The sequence below is a fragment of the Argopecten irradians genome, chromosome 6, assembly GCF_041381155.1.
Source record: "Argopecten irradians isolate NY chromosome 6, Ai_NY, whole genome shotgun sequence".
NCBI lineage: Eukaryota > Metazoa > Mollusca > Bivalvia > Pectinida > Pectinidae > Argopecten > Argopecten irradians.
This window is the reverse complement of record NC_091139.1, coordinates 10,409,772-10,437,066: the sequence shown is the minus strand read 5'-3', so window position 1 is coordinate 10,437,066 and position 27,295 is coordinate 10,409,772. Positions and strand designations below refer to the sequence as shown.

Genomic DNA, 27,295 nt, shown 5'->3' with positions numbered 1-27,295 from the left:
TATTTTACTGGAAGTCATGATGGAATAAGAGTAACAGTATATTAAAACTAGATTTTACTGGTTTTGTTCAACTGCAACTCAATCTTTTTGTGTAGGTTGTTTAACAGATTCTTACTAGTTATTCTATTTCACCTTAGACATTCAGATTAAAAACTATAGTATGCTAATAAATCTTATAAAGCATTTGTATGAAAACTGCTATCATTTTGAACAGTTTGACATTAAACTTCATATAATACACTGGTAACTCTAGATCAGAAAACACCTAAGCAAAAGTTGCTAAAACCTTTCTTTTTTCTTTAGCAAATGAGAAATGTTTACACCTGAACACACGTGCATCTAGAGCCCGACAAAGTCACCATTTTGTCCTTTAAAAATTACTAAAAATATCAGTGATATCTACAATAGTACTTTGGAAAAATTTGCAATGCTTTTTATTGCTAAAAGGAAACTGTAAAGAACATATTAAAAGAACACGATGTTTTCATACTCATCTCTATTTCTCAAGGCCATAACCACGCCATATTTATTTCAGTTCACTTGGTTAAAATCCATCTTGAACCTTATGGATTTTTATAGCTCAGGTAATGTCTTAATTACTTCCGAATAACAGTACTTCAGTTTATCTTTTCATGTTTCAACCAAGGTGAAACCTAGCCTCAATAATGTACAGTCTAAAATATGTCCTGAAAGCGGGGGATGGAAATTCCACGAATTTGCTTGTTGCATTTAACTTTAGTAATTCCAGTGTTAATTGCGATGGAAGACTGACTAAACAATAACATGCACTGATGCGATAGATAAAATAATTCCATTGATAATCTGGATATACCCGGTACACAGATAATTAGAACACTTGACTTCCATCTTTTTTCATATTGACCAATTTTAAAAATATTTTAATATTCCTCAGTTATTCTTACACTGACATAAATACATGTATAACTCCAAAACCATTCAACTTAATTAAATGAATCATTTTGTTAATATCAAGCAGGTGCAAGGGATATTATTCCCAGTCATGATTTGTGGCTACTTTGTTAGAAATTAAATTATGAATCCCTTTCAAAATCAGATCAACCACATCTTTACATAGAAATATATATACATAGTACGGCCAAACTTTCTACTGATAAACATATTTTTGGCTTCATTCCTTATAATAATTATTCTTTCTCTACAGGAAATTCCCAATACCGCCACCAATGCAGGTTCAGATGGAAATGTAAACAGGTTTGATGAAAATAAGGTAAGTAGAGTAGGATTTGGATTTGAGGTTAATCCATTGGTTCAAGAGAAGGTAGGTAACAATGAAAATACAAACGAGGATGAACAAAAAACTGGAGATGAAGGTACATGTAATGCAAATTTCGATACTAAACGAAGGAAAAATATGACTTTGACTGTTCAGGAGCTGAAAAAACTTGGCCAAATAAATTTGTTGTCTGTAAAAACAGACTTAGATGCAGAGGAATCAACCAAAGGGCCTTGGCAATACTACAGAGCTGCTGATTGTGTAGTAAAATTTACATTCAAATGTTCAGACGTCGTGTACTCAATCAGACTGGATCACTTATTGGACAGGGGCCTACCATCGACAAAAGAATCTTCAAACGTGTTCCGTTGGTACTCATGGATACGCTTTAAAGCTATCGCAAAATCAAAACAGATACCCATTTTGTCAGCTCTCAATGATGAAGTTAGGTTTATTGACCTCTTACATGAAGTAAATCAATATTATACAAAGAACAACTTCTATTGTAGCAAAGAGGGTTTAGAGCCAAATCGTGGACCGCAATCGTTCGCTGATTCTGTCAATCTGGAGCGTCTTCATTATTATGGTAAAGGTGCAATGAAATATTTCAGGAAGACAACATTACTGCATCTGCTTTCAAAGAGATATGGGGAAGCCATCAAGGCGGAGTACCTAGTTGAACCCACCACACCAATGATTGATCCTACTGATTATGAAGATATCTTAATGGATGTTCATAAAGAACTGGGACGGAATTACTCAAGGCACTTGAAAAAGTTAGATCAATTCGCTGGTCCCCAATGTAATGAGGATCGTTTGAATTACGGCAGGATAAATTATGATATGAAGTTTACATCTTCCTCCTCAAAGCAGTCAAATTCAGATGTAGGTGATATTTGCAATGAAACGCAGGAAACGAACTTATCAGAATTCTTTTTACGACAATGCCATGATTGCAACAAAATACGCTGGATAGGAAAGCGAGCAGCTGAAAAGTTTGTTCTTGGTAGGTATACATATGGGCAAGCCAACATACATATGCATTTCTCTTGCAATTTGCTTCATAATACGTCATTTGATGATGCAGAAGACATTACACGTCTTTCACCTTTTGAACCTTGCCCCTCGGTATGGGTAGCATTCAGCAATGTCCAGACGGCTAAAGTGCCACCACCTGCTTTCGTTTTCAAAACATTGAGAAATGTTAGTGTTCGTGTTGATGAAGCAGAGGTAATATGTCAATATGTGCAACCTCATCATGAACTGAACACATGTACATTTAAAGCAGTATCGACAAAATGTGTTTCGTTTGCATGTGTGGAGCTTGGTCAACAGCTGACCACAGGTCGATTTCAACGTTTCTCAGATATGCCTCCATTATATCAAGGTAAGCTTACTAGAATAACACCACGTGAAGCCCATGTCTGCCAATCATGGTTTGACCTCAGTAAAAATTCATCCGAGGATCCAAATGCACTGTACACTGTAACCAATCTTTCAGGATTGCGAGATCTTCATGCGGCATATGATGCCATGAAAATGATCCATTGCTCTCAATGTGGAATGTGTTCGCCTGGATTTGAGGCCGAGACTGAGACCTGCGTAGATGTTCCTGAATTTGGTAAAAATATTCCCTTATCTAACAGTCTTTTGCATAGAACGCTAAAACAGTCTCAAGTTTTGTCAAACTCTGGTGTAAAATTAGACCCAGCATTTTCAAGGGCAAGAGAGTTTAAAGATGACTCAGTCTTTGGCATTTGTACAAATTGTTCGAAATACTGCGGAATTGATGATGATGGTGATGTTTATTTGCTCCACAAAGAGGTCATTGAATGTACAGATCAATATTCACAAGAAACTGCAAACAGCCAACAACCAATCAACGATAATGTTACCGATATTAATCCTTACAGTGCCCCAAATCTCATGGCACTTGACATATTTGATGACGACGCATCGCATCAATATGCGATGTTCATGGATACTTTGTCACAAGCAGAAAAACTGGTTTTGTCTCCAATACACGCAGTCCTGATCATATTGCGTTCCAGGACAAATAACGTGCCATTCACACGATACGGGTCGATTTCATTTGCTATTAAAGAACCTGTCAAAACACAATCCCTTCCATGGCACACATTCCAGAAGCTGCCTTTTGTTGTCATGGTATCAAAGCAGGAGGACGGTAGTGTAAACGAAGCAAAAGTCAACATGGCTAAGATAGTACATGCCAAATAACTTATGGAGCGAGAAGTCACATGTCCAGTTTACGGCACCAAAAGACCTTTCTACCTTTATTGTGACAAAGTCCACACACCCTTTTCAACCACCGCAATGGAGATTTTGGCAAGCCAGTTAGCGGATGCAAACACACCTGTTCTACCAGATGGCCTTAGAAAAGTCGATGTTGATTTGATTCACGAACGTGCTAGTAAACGATTAACACGACATCTTTTCTCTGAATGGTTGAACTCAGGATTTACAGTAGGAAGCGGCATAAAAGATGAGTTTGTAACAGAAAGCCATACTTCTCAACAAAGCAATTTCAAACATGAACATATTACAGGTGAACTTTGGGATGCTGTTCAGACATTTGTTGAAAAAAGTTGTGAAAGGGAAGGAAATACTGATGGATCTGTACAGATCACACTCACTGATGTTGTGCAATATTGCGTTCAGAAAGGCTGGCTTGATCCTAACAATGATTTGCCCACTATTTCGCAGAAAAACCATGAAAAGGTTCCATCGTCTGACGAATTGAAACACATTATCTATCTTTGTTGTGAAGAAATAGAACTGTTGTTGAGAGAAAGCAGCAATGATGAAGGTGATGCCAACAATGTTGCACAAGGTGGAATTTCCAATATGGAGACAGAAGACCCTGAAGATATAATACGAAAAGGGATGAGAAATACTGTCCTTCAAAGAATACCAGCTGCAGAAGTTGACCGTCAAAATCCTGTAGCTGAAGATACACCCGGTTATCTTCAAATGGCATTTCCAGATGTGTTCCTGACCGGTGATGGTTGTCCGTATCAAGAACGTCCTCGGAACATCAAAACATCAACAGGGAGCTATAAATTTGATTACCTAAATTGGATTTGCCAACAACCAAGAGCCATGGTTAACACTGAGCTGCAGTTTTTAATTCATAGCATGATAAAGCGACAACACAGCAAGGGGAAAGCAAAACTTGCATTAAGAAACGAAACATTTGAACAACACGGAATTCCGGTCAAGGAAGATTTGATTCAAAATGCTCAACTGCGTAACTGGACAGTCTCGAAACTAATGATGTTTAAATCTTCCATTCCTGACACAACGCCATTCTGGAAAAGGGCACGAGATGATGCTATTTCTGCACAACGGGATTGGGAAGAATCTGTGCCTTGGCGTGCCAACAAAGCACCAATGTCTGCTATGCTGTTTCAAACACGAGCTCCACCATATGATCATCATCCTGCAATTCATAACTTGTGTCCTGATGCTAAGAGTCTATCTATGCGGAGTGATGAAGAATTTTTAGAAGGACGAAGAAGAAATGTCCTTAGATATCCAAGTATCATATCTTTCATGTGTGCATTGATGGCAGAGTTGGATACAAAGTTTTTGTCAAAGCTTCGATACAATGGTGATAGTTATTTTACTCGCTTTGAATGGGGCAATAATGCCAATCCACATGCCCACAGACTTTGCTTTAGTGAAAAATTTAGTGAGTTTATGGAAAGTTTAAAACAACGCGTGGAAGAATGTCTTCAGAAATCAAAAGATGAGGCTGTCGATAGTAACCAGGATTTAAACAGTCCTCTTGTTCAAGAATCTATCCAAACCAAGGTGCTCGACTGCTGGGACAATGGTGTAAAGGAGTACATCGATTATATCAGACCATACTACACCAACTGGAATGCAGGTCTGTTGGCAGATGGCAAAAACAAAACTTTCGATTTCATTTATGAGAGGAAATCTACTATTTCTAGACTGGATATGGCCAAACTGATAGACGAAGCTCTCTCAACAGGAAATTTTTCAGCATTGGATACATTGTACGTCAGTGTAGCTAATGGCACATGTAGGCACCTAGGACATACTGGTATAAATGATCAACCTGCAAAATCAGACAGATGTGCTGTAATTAAAAAGAAACAATTGAAAACCACGGAGCCAGGAAAGAAACAATACAAAGAGGTCATCACTTGTAAAAGACGAAAGCCTCAATCAGTAAGCAAATATCCAACAATTGAACCTGATCCACACAACAAGAAGCTAGTGCAACTGCAGTTTGAATCGAATGATAAATGGTTCAATGGGCATGACCCATTTGAGATATTGCACGTACTCAGTAATGCAGATGACAAAGCCGTGGTTCCAGAATTTCTCAGAAAACCACCTGTACTGACTATCTCCAAGAACGAAAAGGTAAGTAATTCAGTTGACTTTAATCTTGAGTTTTTCTCGGATGTCGGAGATTCTGCCACAGACTACGTTACCAAGTATGCATTCAAAGATGTTGTGCCCACAAAAACATCAGCAGAAGTTACTGCCATGGAAAAGTTAAAGGATGGGGAACCAATTAATCCAGGCACGGTTCAAAAGATGTATAACACCCATGCAGTAGCTGGAACAACATCGATTTTCCAAGCCACCCATCTGAACCAAAATATCCCGCACGTACTTTCAAATGTTAACATAAAGAACTGTAGTGTATCTGGTTTGTCTCTTTTGAGGAATGATTATCATCCGGATGATGGGGAAGACTACGTTATCCCACCGTTGATAAAGCAATTTGATGGGCGACATGACGAAACAGTTCGCTGTACAGAACGCGGTAAAGATTCACCGCAGTTAAAGGCCGAAATTCAAAAGGATATGTGTTTGCATCAATTTTGTGACTTGTATGATGTAAAGGATGTCAAATCTGAAAGCGAAAACAAAAGAATTTTGCATTTCAAAAGGAGAAGCAATGCAAGGGAAGGGAGACTGAATGCTTTAAAATTGATTCCCTGCCATGGACTGAAACTTGCAAGTCCCCGGAACAAACTGCATTGGAATTACTGCAGAACACTATGTCTTTGGAAAATCCCCTGTCACAAAACTTCCGACTTTTCACCAAAGGGCGACGACCAGGAATCTGTGAAAAAATCTTGGATAGATCTTTTCAACAAACACTTTGTTGATGGTAATGGACTACCGCCATGGGCTAACAAGTTCTGGAAGCATTACAACCTGCCCCGTAACAGCTGTGACAGTAGTTCAGATGAGGAAGACGGAGAAGAGGATAATAACCAGCATGCAGCTCTGTCAGACATCAACGATATCAAACGTTCCAATGGCAATCAGAATGTTGTCGACAGTGTCAGCGACAGTGATGATGATGATGATTATGTCAATCGTAGACCAAAAAGATGCCCAGGAAAGGAGCAATTTTATCAAAATCCCGTGGACCGTATGCGAGCAGCACCGCAAACTACCCAAGAACTTTGTGATGACAACAATTATCCAGAGTTCGATCAGAGTTGCGATCCAGCTAATTTAGCTAACCCAGAAGGTGTTGATTTCATGGCAAGCTGGCTTGGTGACAGGATATTACCAAATGTTTCGGATATACATGCTAAACTAGCAAGTCTTATGACAGCAGAAGGAGTGCAGTCGGCCGATCACTTTGATGAATCAACATTAAATGAGAAACAACGGATGGCCCACAATATGGTAGTAGAGTATGTAAATCACCGGCTGATATGGGATAAAAGTGGACGTCAAGGACCTCCCCCAAAGGCACTTCGCCTTGTGTTGATGGGAAATCCCGGGACGGGAAAAAGCTGGACACTCAAATGTATGATGAGCACCCTTATTAAACTCATTAAAGAAGATGGTGACATATCCTGGACAGATAGAATTAAATTAGCTGCGCCAACCGGAGCTGCATGTAGTCAGATGCACTTTAAGGCAGAAACTTTACATCGGCTGTTTAGCATCCCAATCAATTTAACTGAAAAGGGTTTACATCTGGAAGAAACATCTACAGGCTTTTCGAGATTACTTTTAAACTTTGATGCTAAAAAAATTCTACTTCTTATCATAGATGAATTTTCGATGTTGTCAAGGCAAATGTTTGCATTTGTGACCGAGCGGCTGAATCAATGTAGCATTGATGTCAACAACATAGGTATTGTGTTGATAGGCGATCCAGCACAGATTCTTCCAATCGCAGCAGATCCTCTTTGGAGTGCTCGTCTCCACAATGATCAAGGCAAAGACTGCAGCTCCATATCTTTAATGGGAATGATGAGATTCCGTGAGGTATTCAATCTGCCACTTCTGCAGACCATTCCAAATTATGAGAAGTGGAAAAATCTGACAACACCAAAAGACCGCTTCTTATCTGACGCTATTACGGAATACCGTAAAAAACTGACTCAGGGAGACATTGACGCTGTATTTTTGACTGAGGTTAAGAGGACAAACAGCGACCAAATTAGTCAACAGTTCACAGGGAAGATTCTTGTGAACCTGCGATATGGGGACAAATGTAGAGAAAAGGAGATGAACTTCCTCAGACAGCACTGTGCCACGGAATCTGAAGTCAAGAGCAGCGAAGAATGGAAAACAGCACACATTATACACGGTTATCATTTCCATTCAAAGGATCATTCAAACAGACGAAGTGTTGAAGGAGATAATGCAAAATCTCTTATCAGACACCATGAAATGACAGGGAATCCAATAATGAGGATAGACTCAATACATCGTCCTGTAGAACACGAGACTAAACTGAAGGCAATATCTGCCAAGAATTTTGAAGGTTCCCCTCCTGCTTGGCATGCATGTAGAGGCATGAGAGTAATGCTCTTGCGAAATATAGCTCCAACATTAGGTCTCTACCATGGATCAATACATTCATTGATTGGTCCGTTGGACAACAACGACAGTGTTGATGTTTCATTAACGCTTGAGCATTTAAAATCATCCGTTCTTGAAGGGTCTGTCACAACAAAGTCCATTGAAACTAGTGGAAAGGAGGGGCAAATTCCATCAAAAAGTGTGCTCTTATCTATCAATGGGGTCCAATACGACGAGAGCAAATGTGATCAGTTGCCGTCAAAACAGCAAATGAAATGTAAATTTCAACTCCCCATGAATCCACCTAGTATGCCCGATTTTATGGTTATAGAAGCATCGAACTACAAGGGACCAAACATTCTTAGATTGCCTGGTTGCGAAAACTTTGTCCCAATTGCACCTGTAGAAAGTCAAAGACAGACTAAATCCAAAACAAAAAAGCCCCAAACTAGAATAGCTTTACCATTAGAAGGAGGGGACGCAGCAACAAGTTTTAAAGGCCAGGGGGCAAATTTCCATTTAGCTGAAGTTGATTTAGATGGCTGGTTCCATGTGCCAGGTATGTTTTTGGTAGCAATATCAAGGGTACGAAGTCCTTCACACCTTCATATACGCGCATTTCCAAATCATTTGGACATTCAATTGCAAAGGCTATCAGAAAATGTTCTGGATTCACTAACATTCGAAGAAACAATAAGGGTAAAATCAGAATGTCTTTATCGGCATAAGGACACATGTTCAGATCAATTTTGGAATACCACCACAAATTCAATTGCAGACAAAATCGTTGAGATAGCTGTTCTGCATGGCTTGAGTATCAAGAAAGATGACAGAAAACTAGTTAAAGAGGTACAAACATCATGTAAGCACTTAGAGGAAGAAAGTATACTTTTAGTCATCAATAAGTTGATTGAAACGCGGGAATATCGCGTCGCAGAAATTGCACCTCATATGAGTGCCAATGATTATGAAACTCTACAAAACTATAAGAGAAACAAGACTGTGCAAACAAAAACAAAATCTGTGCCACGAGAAGAGAGCAAATCAGTGCCTGCACACCAAAGTAAACCTAAAAAAGGCAAAAACAAGATCAAAAGTGTTGCCATCCAACAAGGAAACCACCAAAATGACGTTCTTGTTCCGAGGGAAAACTTTGTAGCTTTGAAACCTCGACCAGATATTTTACAAGAAACCTTTAAGGGATTGCAGAACAGTGGCAACAATGTTTGTTTTATAAATGCTGGAATCATCGCTCTTTGCCATACGAATTCTTTCGACACATTTTTAAGAGGTTGCCACGATATCCATCAACAATGTTCTGGTCACTTGTTTGATAATGATGAACCCTGTCCACTTTGCGCTTTGTATGAGATCATCAACCGTGCCTATCGACACCTAATGTTCCAAGCAAGAGACGTACCACGAATGCCAATAGTCGATTTGACTAAGTCACTTCTTAGAGGTTGGCAAGTTGGAATGGAACATGATGCAGACGAATTTCTAACACACCTCCTTGAGCGTCTGCATCTTAGGCTACAATGCAATATTCACAAGGGAACCATAAAAACCACGAGGAAGTGCCAGAACTGCAATACATGTAAAATCAAACAACGTTCCATACCTGTAAGACTATCATTACACATGGCACTGTTTGATGATAACGAAGTTCCTGTTCAAGCCGGCATTAGCAAATGGATAACAGCCAAAGAAAGATCTACGTGTCAGGTTTGTGGCGAGACACCTCATGACGTAAGCCGAGAATTCATCGATCCTCCAGACATTCTTCTTATAAATATTCATCGTTCTAGAGGGAAAACATCACAAATTAACGACAAAATAAGAGTCAAAAACAATGTTTTCGTCTTTAGAGCGTCTATAAATTTCCATCCACATCACTACACCACAGTCGGAATGGTAGAACCAAATCACTACGTTTTCTACAGTGATGGGGAGGTACAAACCTGCAGAGGAAACTTGAGACAGATGCATGGGGATAAAAGATATGAGAATATGGCCAGGGTACGGATGCCCCTTGAACAGTTTGCAACCGTCTTGGTTTACGAACGCATAAATGAATGAGCATTTTAATGGCTACACCTGCGCAATACTCTGTCACAAATTCACAGTATACGTATATGATTAATTAAAACAGGGCATGAACAATACAGTGCTGAGATAACTATCAAAATAGATATGAAGTAATTGGTCATTTTGATACATGGGTGTCAAATCTGTTGTGGACTAGAGGAGGGCTTACTTACACTTATAAAGTGTGAGTAATTTTGTACATAGTAATGAGGTTTTTAATTTGGCAGTAGGGTGGAATGATTGTATATAATTCATATGGATCAGAGGTTTATGTGTAGAAAATGAGTTAAAGACCATAAGGTGATTCACATTACCATTGATAAAGGATTGGTACTCTTGTACATATTGAACAGCAGTTACCATTGTTGTGGAGCAGTAGATATCATTTATTTGTACATAGTAAATAAGGTTTGTGCTTCTTATATTGGTATGGATCAGTGGAGGGTCTGCATGACCCTCGATAAAGTGTTCATAGTTTTCTATATAGTTCATGTATATTAGGAACAATGATCTGTAAATATGATATTAGTATACTTGTATACATTAATAGAACAATGGTTTGTGTGTATTAAATTAGGAATAATCCAGTGGAGGGTTCACATTACACTTTTAAAAAGGGTGAGCAATCGTGTACATATTGCTATGGGCGAGTAGAGGCAGCCGATGTTTGTATATAATGCATATAGATCAGTTGTTTTTTGTGTAGAAAATATGTTATAATAAGTTATAGACCATTTGATGACTCAAATTATCAATAATTAAGTGCGAGATATCTATATGAACCAGTGAAGGATCCGCATGACCCTCGGTCAAGTGTTTAATAGTTTTGTATATAGTAAAGTAGGAACAATGGTCTGTAAAAATGATGTTTGTGGGTAGTGTAACAGCAATGAGTCAATATACATGTAGCCATTGATAAGGAGTGGGTAAACTTGTATATAGTTAATAGTTTGGTACGGAGGGATGGTTATGTTTTATGTGTTATATTGTACGGGTGAAGTGACTAATACTTGTACATATTTATAGAACAATGTTTTGTGTGTATTAAATTGGAAATAATTCATTGGAGGGCTCATATTACACTTTGATAAATGGTGAGCATTCGTGTGCATAGTGCTATGGCCGATATTTGTAGTTTGTACATTTGATATGGAACTGTTATTCATTAGGCTTTAATTTCTCTGCTTTTACTTACTTTTAGTAAATAAATCAAACTCAGTTGTGGCGCATTGGTATCTTATCCAATAGTTCAGTTTGGCCAATGACCGTGTCGCTTATAAAATTTCCCGCGATTTACGAAATTGTTCTGTATGTATGATGACATAATACTCTGTCATTAATTTGGTCAAAGGAAAATGATCAATAGAAATGAGTGTAGCTTATGGAATAAAATGATATATTCTTATATATATTATTAGATAAATGTTAAAAGTATTGGAGCAGTAGAGATCATATACTTGTACATAGTATACATGAAACGATGGTTTGTATTTTAAAATGAGTTTGAGATCGACGAAGTCACATAACCATTGAATCTCATCATCATGAGATGATGAACGAAGGTAAGATTTTGTGTGTATATATATAATTATAAGCCGATAAAATGTTCACATATCCATTTAAAAGGGTAAGTATATAAACGTATATATTGTAGATATGGATCAATGGTTTGTGTGAACGAAATAAAAAAAAAACTATGCATAAAGTTATATATATGGGCCGGTGAAAACCTATCAGAAAAAGAAGTAGGGTAAAATAAATATTGAATAACGGGTTGTACATATCATATATATAGAGAATACACGCTTAGTATCTTACAATACAAGGTTTATTTTGGTGCGAGACTTAGGAAAGCCGAGATGACGATGACATAACCATCGCGAAGTTATGATTGGGATCACAATACACATGGAGTATTGGAGCATAATATATGAGGAGAACGTAAATAAAATGGTTATGGACCAGTGGAGGGCTGACATAACCATCGCGAAGTTTTGATTGGGAACACAATAAACACATGGAGTATTGGAGTATAATATATGAGGAGAACGTAAATAAAATGGTTATGGACCAGTGGAGGGCTGACATAACCATCGCGAATGTATGATTGGGATACACAATAAACACATGGAGTATTGGAGCATAATATATGAGGAGTACGTAAATAAAATGGTTATGGACCAGTGGAGGGCTGACATAACCATCGCGAATGTATGATTGAATACGAAATAACACATGGAGTATTGGAGCATAATATATGAGGAGTACGTAAATAAAATGGTTATGGACCAGTGGAGGGCTGACATAACCATCGCGAATGTATGATTGGGAACACAATAAACACATGGAGTATGGAGCATAATATATGAGGAGTACGTAAATAAAATGGTTATGGACCAGTGGAGGGCTGACATAACCATCGCGAATGTATGATTGAATACGAAATAAACACATGGAGTATTGGAGCATAATATATGAGGAGTACGTAAATAAAATGGTTATGGACCAGTGGAGGGCTGACATAACCATCGCGAAGTTATGATTGGGAACACAATAAACACATGGAGTATTGGAGCATAATATATGAGGAGAACGTAAATAAAATGGTTATGGACCAGTGGAGGGCTGACATAACCATCGCGAAGTTATGATTGGGAACACAATAAACACATGGAGTATTGGAGCATAATATATGAGGAGTAACGTAAATAAAATGGTTATGGACCAGTGGAGGGCTGACATAACCATCGCGAAGTTATGATTGGGAATACAAATAACACATGGAGTATTGGAGCATAATATATGAGGAGTACGTAAATAAAATGGTTATGGACCAGTGGAGGGCTGACATAACCATCGCGAATGTATGATTGAATACGAACATAACACATGGAATATTGGAGCATAATATATGAGGAGTACGTAAATAAAATGGTTATGGACCAGTGGAGGGCTGACATAACTATCGCGAATGTATGATTGGGAACACAATAAACACATGGAGTATTGGAGCATAATATATGAGGAGAACGTAAATAAAATGGTTATGGACCAGTGGAGGGCTGACAAAACCATCGCGAATGTATGATTGAATACGACAATAAACACATGGAATATGGGAGCATAATATATGAGGAGTACGTAAATAAAATGGTTATGGACCAGTGGAGGGCTGACATAACCATCGCGAAGTTATGATTGGGAACACAATAACAATGATTTGGAGATAATATGAGGACGTAATAAATGGTTTGGACCAGTGGAGGCTGACAACATCGCGAAGTTATGATTGGAACATAACACATGGAGTAATGGCGCATAATATATGAGGAGTACGTAAATAAAATGGTTATGGACCAGTGGAGGGCTGACATAACCATCGCGAAGTTCTGATTGGGAACACAATAAACACATGGAGTATTGGAGTATAATATATGAGGAGAACGTAAATAAAATGGTTATGGACCAGTGGAGGGCTGACATAACCATCGCGAATGTATGATTGGGAACACAATAAACACATGGAGTAATGGCGCATAATATATGAGGAGTACGTAAATAAAATGGTTATGGACCAGTGGAGGGCTGACATAACCATCGCGAAGTTATGATTGGGAACACAATAAACACATGGAGTATTGGAGTATAATATATGAGGAGTACGTAAATAAAATGGTTATGGACCAGTGGAGGGCTGACATAACCATCGCGAAGTTATGATTGGGAACACAATAAACACATGGAGTAATGGCGCATAATATATGTGGAGTACGTAAATAAAATGGTTATGGACCAGTGGAGGGCTGACATAACCATCGCGAAGTTATGATTGGGAACACAATAAACACATGGAGTAATGGCGCATAATATATGTGGAGTACGTAAATAAAATGGTTATGGACCAGTGGAGGGCTGACATAACCATCGCGAAGTTATGATTGGGAACACAATAAACACATGGAGTAATGGCGCATAATATATGAGGAGTACGTAAATAAAATGGTTATGGACCAGTAGAGGGCTGACATAACCATCGCGAAGTTATGATTGGGAACACAATAAACACATGGAGTATTGGAGTATAATATATGAGGAGAACGTAAATAAAATGGTTATGGACCAGTGGAGGGCTGACATAACCATCGCGAAGTTATGATTGGATTAGTCCGCTAAACCTGCCCATATTATAAGGGTTTTTTTCAAAACATTTGTGTAATATATAGTCAGCTCGCGGTATCTCTTAAAAATGTGAAATCGAAAGACAGATTTGGCCTACGTTAAGTCAGTGGCATATTTCTAATATATCGTCCATGCAATGTTGGGAAAACGTACACATGCCTATTCATTGAGATCTTATGTACTCTGCTGCCCCATGTTTCATCCATTTATGAAATTAAACAACTTTGCACAATAAAATACTTCCGTTACACTTCTATTTTACATATTTTTAATGGCCGCCGTATGCACATTTAGTAGAGCAAACGGCAGCCAATCACCGTCGCTTCCGGTTTTAATATCTTTTACATTATAAATGTGTGAAATAGAAGGGTCTCGGAATTATTTCATCATGTAGAGGTGTTTAATTTCATAAATGGGATGTAATCATGTAACATGGGGGCAGTGGAGTACATAAGATCCCAATGAATAGGCATGTGTATGTTTTCCGGCATTGCATGGGCGATATATTAGAAATATGCCGCTGACGTAGCGTAGGCCAAATCTATCCTACGATTTCCCATTTTTAAGAGGTACCGCGAGCTGACTATATATCAGGCAAAAACATTTTTAAGAAAAGTCCAATGATATAGGCAGGTTTAGTGGACTACAATTGGATATGATATCAATGCATGATTGATTATGTTATCAGTGTATAATTGCAGCATATTATCTGAGGAATACGTAAATGAAATGGTTACAGACCAGTGGGGGCTGACATAACCATCGCAAAGTTATGATTGGGATCACAATACACATGGAACATTGGAGTATAATATATGAGGAGAACGTAAATAAAATGGTTATGGACCAGTGGAGGGCTGACATAACCATCGCGAATGTATGATTGAATACGAAATAACACATGGAGTAATGGCGCATAATATATGAGGAGTACGTAAATAAAATGGTTATGGACCAGTGGAGGGCTGACATAACCATCGCGAAGTTATGAATGGGAACACAATAAACACATGGAGTATTGGAATATAATATGTGAGGAGAACGTAAATAAAATGGTTATGGACCAGTGGAGGGCTTACATAATCATCGTGAAGTTATGAATGGATACGTTATAACACATAGAGCATTTGAGCATAAAACGGGATTATATAAATATTATCGGTTATTGACCAGTGGAGGGCTGACATAACCATCGTGACATAATTAATGTGTATCATGCATACATGTCTAGATGATAGGATTTTGTTTCAAGTAATGGGTATGGTTTTGCACTTTATACAGTACACTACAATACACGCACCAAATACATCAGGTTGGATTTGTCAGTTTATCATGAAATATCTTGTATTGCGTTTATCTATCTATCTTTATATATGCTATTATTTATTATTATTTTTTGTGTGTGGAAATATTTGTTTTCTCCTTTAATAGTGTTTTGGAGTATTAATTGGTTCATGGCTTTAGTTCATTTTAGTCGGCTGCAATAACTATACGACTAATCGCAATTGCAGAAACTCAAGAAGACAATTAATCCAGTTACTGACTGGAGACGTCATTTCCCATTCCTACTAACAACTGCAACATCGCACCAATGTCTTTTCTCTTTACATACCTAAATATAACCACGTGCAGCTGACATACAAACGCATTAACATACCTTTCTTTTTTGTATACTTTTTCAATGTTAAATAACTGAAACATGTCGAGTTATTTGTTGTTCATTTTATTATAATTTGATTATGTAGTATAATGATAAGTCTTTCCATCGCATACTTATCGTATACTATAGTATCTTATCTAGTTACTAACACAACACCTACAGTTATGTCCTGTTAATGACCAAATGACTTTATAGGTTGTAGATTTTATTGTTATATCCAATATCCATTCCCAGTCCCCGACTGTCGAGGCCATTTCACGAGTGCCTCTCCTGTTATAAAAATGAGATTGTTTATACATGTAGATGCGACGATATCTTCAAGACATACATTTTTTTGTTTAGTGGGGAAGCGTTTTAAGCCAAGATAAAAAAAATGTCATATTTTTCGTTCGAGTACATTTATAGCGTCCTGTATGAGACATATCTCTATATTGTACTAGACAATGATTGGTCTGCTGTTTCCAAGACTTATGACAATAGCAATAATTAACTTTTACTTTCTGACGTTAGTTTATGTGATTGCGATCTGTCATTGGAAATTATTTTTTCCTTTTCTCATAACGCTTAATCTTTTCAGAATACATGTACATGTATGTAAGAATTATAAAAGTATTATATAATTAATGAATTATTTATAATCTATCGAAGGTTCTTAGGGAAATGTTTTATTTGAAATATTCTATTCGAAAATCTACTTATAACTTTTTAATCTAGATGCATATGTTGTTTTTCTAGTACTAAATAGTTCAACCTGCACAATCACGCAACAAACACACACAAACATAGGGTGCAATTGAAGGGCCTCCACGTGGCGCACCTGGAAACACTTGGTATTTCAACTGGTACAGATTATATCTGTAACAGCTTGTATGTCAAGTGGCTAATCTCCATGCAGTTAGTCTCTTCATTTCATCTGTGACACTCCTTTAGGTGTCACCCCACTAGTAATAAATGTCTACCCATATTTGTATATCTCCTACCGTCATTGCCAAAACACTGCCAACAAAAATATCACCCATTAAAAAATAATTATTCTACCACAGTTGTCGTTCTTTAATAGATATCATTCATGCACAAAGACATTGTCGATGGTCTTGGTGTATTATAATGCGTCCCTCACCCATGGCCTCTAATTAAATCGCTCTTTTGGTATAAGTCTTATCTTAAATCTTAAATCTATTTACTGCTAATACACAGTATCTTAGCCTGTTTGGTAGTAGTTACTGCATAAATAGAATAACTAATAAATTCAATTCAATCTAAAAATATTTATAAATTGACTGCTACCCCCGTGAGTACCTGTCAAAAGCACCTGTATTATTAAAACATAGGTATGTGGTAAACAAGATTACATAATTCGGTCAGTCGTCCTTCTAAATTATATCTGATTTGGAACGTTATCCGCATTTGCTGAACGTAACGATTTTTTTGCATTTTATTAACTAGTGTGTATCTATATTAATATACTATATATTGACTTTGATGTGGGATAAGCGAATTGTAGGTAGGGATGGACCCAATCACTCTCGCTTGTCCCACTCACTAAAGCCATACATTTATTTAATACATTATATTTACTCAAGGAATCACGTGGTGAAATAGGTGCAATATGTTCTTTTCTTAATACCTTTTTACATGTATGATATATTTTAAAGAGAAAAGTACACATATATATTTTATGTAAATAAGTTTGAAATTGACTTTTTTTAGGAGTAGTCTCTCGGTCAGGGGTGATAGTCAAGATTATTCCTCATAGGGGCGGATGCTCAACTCAGTGCTAGAAGTTTTAAGAAAAAATCCATGACGGAGAAGAGAACAAATAAGATCCCAAATTGCGTTTGGTCGCATTTTATAATTATGCAATTGTGACACCGGGAACAATTCTCCCTATCTGTAGGTCAGCCGTTTACTGACATTAGTGGCTGTGGATTTTGATTAGTTATTTTAAGTCATGATTAATCTACACACAGTCGTCATTCAAGATAGCTAAGATACGCTTGTCAAAAACACCCGTTTAAGTGTGTTATGAATTAGCCGGTATCATATAATTGAACCAATGCAGACATGCGCATTGTACAAAATGTATTGTCTGATAGAAAATCCTGAGGTATCGAATATATAAAGCTGTACATGTGTTCCTGTTCATTCAAACATCAACAAAACGATGGGAAACATCTCTTTATACATTGTACTGTTTGTGGGATGTTGTGCCCAATTATGTTATGGGTAAGTTTGAGACCACATTATTATATTATTATATTTACTTTTATACGTGTATATTTGTGTTATGTGAAAATAATCAAAGAAAAATGTTTTATTTTTATGAACAGTTGTAAAATACTAAAGGCACACCACTTGTTTAAAGGTGAATTGGTGTATTTGATTATAAAGGATTACGTTTGTTACTCAATCAGTTATGTATTGGACTAATATTGTTTGTGTTTCAAGCATGCGTTCGCCACCCATTTAATTTTGCACTTGTTCGACTAAGGAATACCATAATCAAATTTCATTAGGATTTATTCCAATCAACAAGGTGGGGAATAACGCGATTTGTTATGTTTCACTCCAAAATGACGTCAAAACGGGCGTTTTCGAATCAAACAAAAATAAATAAATAAAAAAAGTTTCTTCAACAGTTATATCATACGACACTTTATATCGAATTTAATGTGGTTGGAAATACCTTCTAAATGAGGTACTTGCAGGGTTCAAGGAAAATTAAATGCAATATCTTACTTGTAAAGGTTAATACTAGTATAGTTATTGTATTATATATATAGGAAATGTACGTGCATTAGCAAGAAAGTTTGTAGCTCAAACAACGGAGCCTCGACTTAATGGTAAACAATTGTATTTTCCCTTGACGGTTAACTTTGCTTTTATAAAATTAGTGAAGACATCAATATTTCAGAATTTGTAAGCATGTAGTCTTATATATCTATTATTTTGTTATTTCCTTATCTGTTGTGTTAGCATGCGTTGACAAAAATGCGAGTTTTTTTTATTTGTTGGAGGAAATATCCTCGAGGAGAAATTTCCGGTACCAGACTTTTAACTTCTTTATGGCAGATGGGAGAAATATACAGAATTCCTTTTTTAGTTTCTCACAATACAATATTACACTGGTTTCAACTTAGAATAATACAGCATACATCAGTCATAAAGAATAGTTTTCTCTCCAAAGCTAAGCTATCGACAAGGCAAATATATGATTTTTAATAGTTAACCAGATAAAAGATCACTACTTTGTTATGACGGGGAACTGGTGTAATACGACATCTGTAAAACCATTTGTAAAAAAATGTAACACCTTCCAGGCCCCTCCTTTCCTGAACAAAAATTAAATAAAAAGTCACATAAATACTATATCGCTTTTTCGTAGGGAAAGGTCCTATATCTGATAACAGTCTATTAAACGAATTTGTTTTAGAACCAGTAGATCAGTCTTGTACCATAATCCAGTTTTGAAGGCCGTGCTTTGTTCTTGCAAGTGTTTCTGATATAATAATATTTTATATTATTCAGTTTTACTTAAGCTCGAAAACATCTTGCATATGGAAGAAAGCAGTAAAAGAAGTATGATTCTTAATTATTGTGTTTCAGTCTTTTTGTTCGGTTTTGCTTCACCGTTATGATTAACGACATGATATCAAACAGGTACATGCATATATATATGCGCCAGCAGAGTTAGTTTTAAAGTTGGTAAATTACACTCAAGGTGGCTTTTTTGACATCATTTCTTAGTGAAACCTGTCATTGCGTGTCACGTAATCTAACCTGATTTATCCTGAACAGTTTTAAAGATGTTTGTGCACAGTACGATTAAAACCATGTGGGAGTAAAGCCGATATATATCTATTGAAACATTTATTTCGAACATATACTTGGTGCTGTGTATGTTACCACTGTAAAACATCTTATAAACCATCTCCGCTTCTGGCGAACATTTTAGATGCGCAGTGTCATATGATATTTAGTCAGTACATTTGATATTGATATGAAAAAGGTAAGATGAAACTGTGAAGAGTTAAAGGAAATCGAGTATAAATATATTTTAGTAGAAATAATTTTAACAATCTCTGTCCCAGAGGCGAATTGAATCATCACTTATTTACTATATGTATGTATGTATATAAGCCCCATTGTTTTGGATTCTCTTATCAAATTGTTGTTCATTGGTTCTTGACCCCACCGAAACAAAACATATTGTTTGTGCTTGTGTTTGATTTACTAAACTACCCTTTGATTCTTCCAAGCTATACTTTTGGTAATTTGCTTTGGATGTTCACTTTATGTTTTCTGAATACCCCTTACATAATTAAATGAAAACATTGTTTTTTCTGTAGAAACAACTGCTAATGATTTGTTCTATAAACTATACATGGCAGTATTTAGAGCTGGATGTTATCTTAATAAGTCCTGTTTTTGTTTATAGGGGCACTTGCCTTTACTCGTATTCGTCTGTGTATTACAAAAGAACATGCAGTCGGCACTGGGGATTCTGGTAAATTAATTGTTTACGTACTACACACAAGTTAAAGATACACAATATAAATACAATGTTTTACGCATTTTTCTTAGATACATTTCAGTTTTGCTACACTTGAATATTTACCTGTAACCACACCGCGTATCCCTGACCTTTTTGTTGAAAAACTGTTCACATCATTTTTATGTATTTCTGTATTTATGTATTAACTCCAATTCCATTGTGTTTCTCATTACCAGTCAATAGCATGACTATTAATTAACAAACATGAAAAGTGAATCTAAAATACATAGTTATCCTGGTAAGTCGAATTACCGTGATACAATTTGAAATGTCACGATGACAGTAAGATATGCCACCGTATAAATCGATAAAATAACCAGGAGACGTCATGATTTTGCAGCTGGTCCTACAAGACTGTCACAAGATATAGACAACAATACAGATACAAATGCTGTCCTGGCTATACTGGAGCAGGCTGCAATACACGTATGTACATTGTATCAATGACTAGTGAACAGAGATATATCCCCCCGAGGTAAATATTTTGGCTGGTCTTCCCGAGGCTTCCCATGGGCTGAGATATCCCTGTCCACCTGATCGACCCATGTGAATTATCTTCTCCCATACTTTATTGAAAAATAACAAACGTGCAGTTCTTTGGAAACATTTCTATAGCGCTGCAATCAAAGGGTCACCATAATGCGTCAAAATTAATTACGTCATCGACAATGATGGTCACATACATTGATGATGTCACGTTATTATCTGGTGCGTGTAAGTTTTCTTATTATCTATTTCTATTTTTCAATGTTCATATCCATGTTGCATTACGCCGTCGTTGAACAAAATTGTCCATAAAGCAATTGAAGACACACAAAACAAACCTTTATTGAGATACATTGAATACAAAAGCAGTCGTACAATTTAGCAACAATACTGAAGAATACAATAATTAAAAATTTCAAAAAAAAGTCTGAATGTATGAAATATATTAATCAGGCTGAAGACCGATTATGCTTGTGAGTTAAGGAATGTTATCATACTAAAAACCCATTTCTAGAAAAAATTTTGAGACATTAACCAGAAATTCTGAAATAAAGAACTACTGGGGCAGCAATCCGATTTCGTAAGTATTCGTAAGTGCATGGTTGTTTTATCATAGAACGTTGATTAATGATTTCATATTTGATCATTTTCAGCTATTTGTTCCCCTCCGTGTCAAAATGGAGGCACATGTATAAGTCCAAATCAGTGCAAATGTGCTTCGGGAACCGTTGGAAATAACTGTGCCCGAAGTGAGTAAATTTAATGATAAAGTGATAAATTAATTAGATATTCAATCGGTAAAATTATCAATTTTTTCAATGCATTTCCATATAAAAATTACCATTTTATTTTTTATGATTTTGTGTGTGTATTAGAACAAACATTTACATTAATGCCTCGAGAAATATGATCTGTAAATCACATACAGAATGCTTGATCTGTCCTTATAAATAAAAAGGTAATTTGTTTGAACTCCCTTCACTACTCTATCGTCGCCAATATTCGCGAGGGTTTTAATTTCGATTATTTCGAAATTTCACCCAAAGTCGCAAAATGAAATATCTCGCGAATTGTCAACAGTAAGACATAGTTTTACATGCTTGCAACACACCCTGTTAGGTGAAGAACACTTCAAATGGCTATAGAGTGCAGTTTTAGAGAGCACATTGTTATGTGTAAGTTTTGTTATCTGTTTCAGTAACGTGTTCATATCTAAAGCCATGTTTTCCTGGTATATGTTATTTTCCCGACGACTGTCAATGTCAGGATGGGTTCGAAGACACAACTTGTCTGCAATGTAAGTTAAATTTATTCTTCAAAAGTTCTGTAGAATTAGGATTAGCGTTGTTAGATGAAATGTATAAAACGAGAAAAGTTGTCATGATCTAATGGCTAATTGTTGATTTAATTGTTGCGTACAATTTGATTCAACAAACTTTTAAGTTTAGAGTCAAGCAACAAGACTTTGACGGTTGTTAATTTTTCAAATGTGGATGTAAATCGAGATTGATAATTTTGTAGAGTTGCAAAAGTAATTAGCTTATCATTAATAATACACTGATCATCGCCTTCTATATAATTTGATTTAGATATATTAAGCAATATTTTTTAACGCGGGTCGTCTTACATGTAAGTTTCCCAACGTCGTCCTAATTACCGATGGTAAGTTTACTGTGCCAGACGGCAAAGCAGGGAATCTTGCATTTTGTTTGGTGTTATAACCTCACCATAGGCCATTGATATCAATTTTCTTATGTTATTATTGAACTTGAGAAACTTTTAATGTTTGTTTCAGAAAAAAGTTGGCCTTTAAGAAACAAATGAAAGTTTGTAACCATTATAATTATAACAGTATTGCATTATCAATTTTACATTTTGTATGTCATAACATAAAGATACACTAAGGTCAGTGGTAATAATATCGATATTTCGCAAAGTATTTGCAAATGAAATTAATTGGTTCAATAATACATGTATGGTGGCTGAATTTGGCCGTGTAACAGTGTCATATTGGTGACCCCGTCATGCACAGAGCGACATGGCGCATTATCGCTCTTCGCACGCATGGCCTAAAGCAGTCGTCACAATATAGATGCTTTATATCTAGCCAACGATCTTTTAATTAGTTGAAATTGATTTATCAAATTTTTAGGTCAAAATGGCGAATGCTTTGACCCTCAAAAGGAACCAGCTGCATGATGTGACTAACAGTGTATTGATATTTACTAAAGTTTCAGAATCTCCAACAATGTTAAGGAGCAGCAGTTTTCTGCTTATGAAGGAACGATCGTCAGGAAAGGAAATGTACCGGTTTGTGACAGACTCGTCCTCCCCAGATAACAACGAAATAGATCTTATTTGGGTCAATGAAAAGTACTATAACATCGTCAATGTCTATTTCGAAGCTGACTTTACTCCTTACATCCATAACCTACCGGATCGGAGATATATCGAGCAGTATGCGTTCGGCATACAGGACGCTGACGTTATGTTAACTCTCAATAAAATTACACACCCAGGTAAACTTATCCATATAATTGTCTCCTTTATCTATTTCAATTTATTGATTTGTGGTACTGAGTATGATGGCGTTCAACATATAGTATTTTCTTTGATGTATTAGGCAGTCCATCGTTTTCCTCAATCTTATAAAAGACACGTTGAATCTGTCATAATCATGATTTATATGTCTTAAACCCTCTTCAAACTGCACTCAAATCACGTAACGACCTTGAAAATAGTGCAAGAAAATAGCTTTACCCCTGTGACTTTGAATGAAGGCCAAGGTTATATATTTAAACAAATATGGAAGTCTTTTACTCTGTCATGATGAATGTCGAAAATGAGATCTGTTGACACCTGACAAATATCAAGGTCATTCATAATTGAGTCTTTTCTTATACAGTGTGAAGGGTGATTTACATACATTATTTAGCTTCACAAAATGATACAATTTTTATTATTTTGTAGGCGACAATGTGATATACACACGACCACCGAAAAGCTACCAATGTGATGGCTTCCCTGCAAACACCAATATAAAAAACAGTATGATCTGCAACATCACAGACTCAAATTTTGATTGGCTATTGGAGCATGGAGATAAGTATGTCATTTAGTTCCTGTAAATAAGTATCACATGGTATACAATATAGATTGATAAAATCTTACATGGGTCTGTTAAGATGACAGGGATTTCTCCTATACTTTACAGGGTTATCCCGCGGATGCTAGGGAAAAGATAACTCTATCTTTTACCGTGAAAGACAGTGACGTCATCAATACATTTTTACGCACAGCGACGTTTATGTCGACTTCATGTTCACCATTTCTCGTTAAATTATGGGAGAAAAAGAATCTTACATGGACCAGTCAGGTGGACAGGGATATCTCAACCCTCGTGGAAAATTTTGATCATCAACCCTCGGCATGTCTCGGGTTGATTAGCCAAACCTTTCACTCGAGTTGATATATCCCTGTCTACTTAAAAGACCAATGTAAGATTCTATTAATTTTTTACAACCCGAGTGAACGATTTTTGCGGGTGATCCCGAGGCTTATCGAGGGTTGGCGGCCAAAATCGTTCACAGACCCATGTTTGATTATTTTTCTCCCGAATTGTAATGCATATTCACATAGCAATCTCCGTATGTGTCGATGACGTCATTTTCAAACGCGTGTGAGCTAATTTCCCCTACCCCGGTAATAGACAGCGTTATCTTTTCCTTATGAACCACATGATAATCTTGTCAAGTATGGGAGAAAACATATGTGCCGTTTTAGACAAAAATGTCAACATTTTTATCTATTAATGTTTTAAACAAATTTACAATAAATCGTGGCACTCACTTGAAATGTGATATCATACTATTTATTGGCGATATTGTATGTTTATCACGTTTTCTTACAATTTTAACACCATCATCTTGCAGAAGATATAAAAATGTATGATATTTTAAAATTGAAATTTCACGCAAACAACATTTAAAAGGTAATTGTTACTTCATGAATTGTTTCAGAAATATAAATACATTGTGTTCCTTTCATGTTATGTATAAGATTAAAATTGAAAAAAAAAATATTTTGTTTTAGCTTGACTGCTACAGTTACCGCGAAGAGTGGTGGGTATAGATACATCACAAACGAAAACACTAATAACCGGGATAGGACCGAGTATTATACAGGAAGGACTGCGACAAAACAGATGCAGTACATGTTTGACTTCCATTTCCCTAGACACTGTAGTGAAAACAACAGCTGTTCCCACCACGAGTCCCCACTACACCTCTCTACAGACATCAGTAAGGTAGGTTCTCAACCACGGACGTTTACATCGTCCCATTTTCTATTTCCTATCTATGTTTATTATATCAATATTTTATAATATAGTGTATGTGAAAAAAAACACAGATATACAGCAGTTTAAGTTCAAAATACAAGTAAAGATAACTTATAATTGTGCAGCTAGACCGAAAAGATACAAGAATGAAACGTGTTTTGATAGCAAATACGATATACATTAGTCCTCTGTTTGCCAACCTGTACTGGCAGCAATAAATGTAATATGTCATAACATGTTGACAAAAATGTCGGGTATAAGATTAATAATATCTAATATTTAGAGTCAACTCTTTACTGGTAATTTGAATTAGTTTTATACGTGAGGTGATCAGTCTTGGACATATTTATTTGATGACAGTTGGTAAGAAAACCTATGTTTGTTGAGGTCACTAAGGCCCATTAAAAGGGAATTCAACTTACAACAATTTTCCAATCGAGATCAAATAATTTCATAGGAAGCTAACTTGAAAAAAGTACATATATGTATTGCTTACCCATTCTTAAGAAACTAATTAAGAGAATATTTAATCAAAGGTTAAACCAGAATTAATTTTTTCATTAATCATGTGATTACGTTTTAACACTGTTTGAACAACCGCGCCCTGAGACCTTCTAATTCATAACAAGAAATGGTGTTATTTGGAGTTGGCGTTTTGCCCGGTTATTTCGAAAATGAAAAACAATCATTATCTGATGCAATAATTTTACTTAGATTAATCAGAATGACATGTATCATTACTGCTACATAAAAAAACTACAGAATGTGATTTGATTTGTATTTTTCAGGAGCCAGTCACCATCAGCTGGGACGGCTGGATAGACGATCTTTCTGGTGTCAACAAGTATACAATTGATGTGTACAAGCTGGGGCCAGATAGCAGGACAGGGGAACTAACTGAAATAAACACAAACCACTCTTTGTCTACTATACAGGTGAATGTAACTGAGCCATTTCCTGTTTACGCACCGAATGGAATCGGTATGTATAGTATTCTACTGGAGGTAGCGGATAAGGCGAGCAACTTTAAGTACGCCAGACGACTTCTTCTGTTCGACAATTCTTCATCTGTCTCTATAAATGATAACAAAATGACTATACCCGGGTCGGTTGGAGAAAAACACCTTTGGATATCAACATTGCAAAACGAAAGTGCTCTTGGTGATCCTATCCAGATTAGCTGGACCAATCATTTTGTTAACCATGATCACGTGAATTTGAATCTTTTAACACGAGTTTCACCATTCAAAACAGATTTATACAATGGAATTGTAAATCGGCATGTACAGCCAAGCCTTGACGACACTGAGGGAGATCGTATGATGCAGCCAGTTGAAAACATACATGGAATAGTACGTGTACAAACAGCTTATAAACGTGACAAAAATGGAGGAACGACCATCACCCAGACCCCCACCCATGGATGGCAAAACGTGCCTGGATACCTAACCGAACGCACCTCCATCAACATCCCCCGACACGATGGTGACTCCATACGTATATGGGTGCGTGTATATGATGTTGTAAACAACAATGCCACCGACTCCATCCTGTTGCATACTGACTCATCCCCACCCGTCATAGAACAACCAGTCTTTCACAAAAACATGCACAATGGTTCTTTTCCGTTCTCCAGCCGGTGAGTTATGGTTACATAGACAAACTATGTTCTCAAATGTTTCTCATCGGTATCTCAGCAGTCCAACATCAATTGAAATCATTGCCGGATTGTTTAGTCGTATGGTAATATTACCTCTTTGTGTCTGGATATGTGTATAACACGCCTTTGATGTTTATATAGGTAATAGAACAAGACAAAGTATAAGTAAAATATTGTTGGAAAAGTTAGTTGGAAAAGTTAGGTTTTGACTGTTTTGATAATCTTTTGTAATTATG

General features: G+C 36.5%; 1 protein-coding gene across 3 annotated transcripts in view; it reads left to right on the top strand.

The window, feature by feature from the left end:
- The first annotated feature begins 18,089 nt into the window (after positions 1-18,089).
- LOC138324946 (fibroblast growth factor receptor 2-like) overlaps positions 18,090-27,295 on the top strand; it is a 56,499-nt gene continuing 47,293 nt past the window's right edge. For all 3 annotated transcript variants that reach the window (XM_069270226.1, XM_069270224.1, XM_069270225.1), the window contains exons 1-9: positions 18,090-18,245; positions 20,458-20,526; positions 20,915-21,000; positions 21,714-21,809; positions 22,259-22,357; positions 23,292-23,579; positions 24,031-24,166; positions 25,153-25,366; positions 26,188-27,038. In XM_069270226.1, coding sequence (XP_069126327.1) covers positions 18,184-18,245; positions 20,458-20,526; positions 20,915-21,000; positions 21,714-21,809; positions 22,259-22,357; positions 23,292-23,579; positions 24,031-24,166; positions 25,153-25,366; positions 26,188-27,038 — 1,901 coding nt within the window. In that variant the 5' untranslated portion in view covers positions 18,090-18,183. The remainder of the gene's footprint in view (positions 18,246-20,457; positions 20,527-20,914; positions 21,001-21,713; positions 21,810-22,258; positions 22,358-23,291; positions 23,580-24,030; positions 24,167-25,152; positions 25,367-26,187; positions 27,039-27,295) is intronic.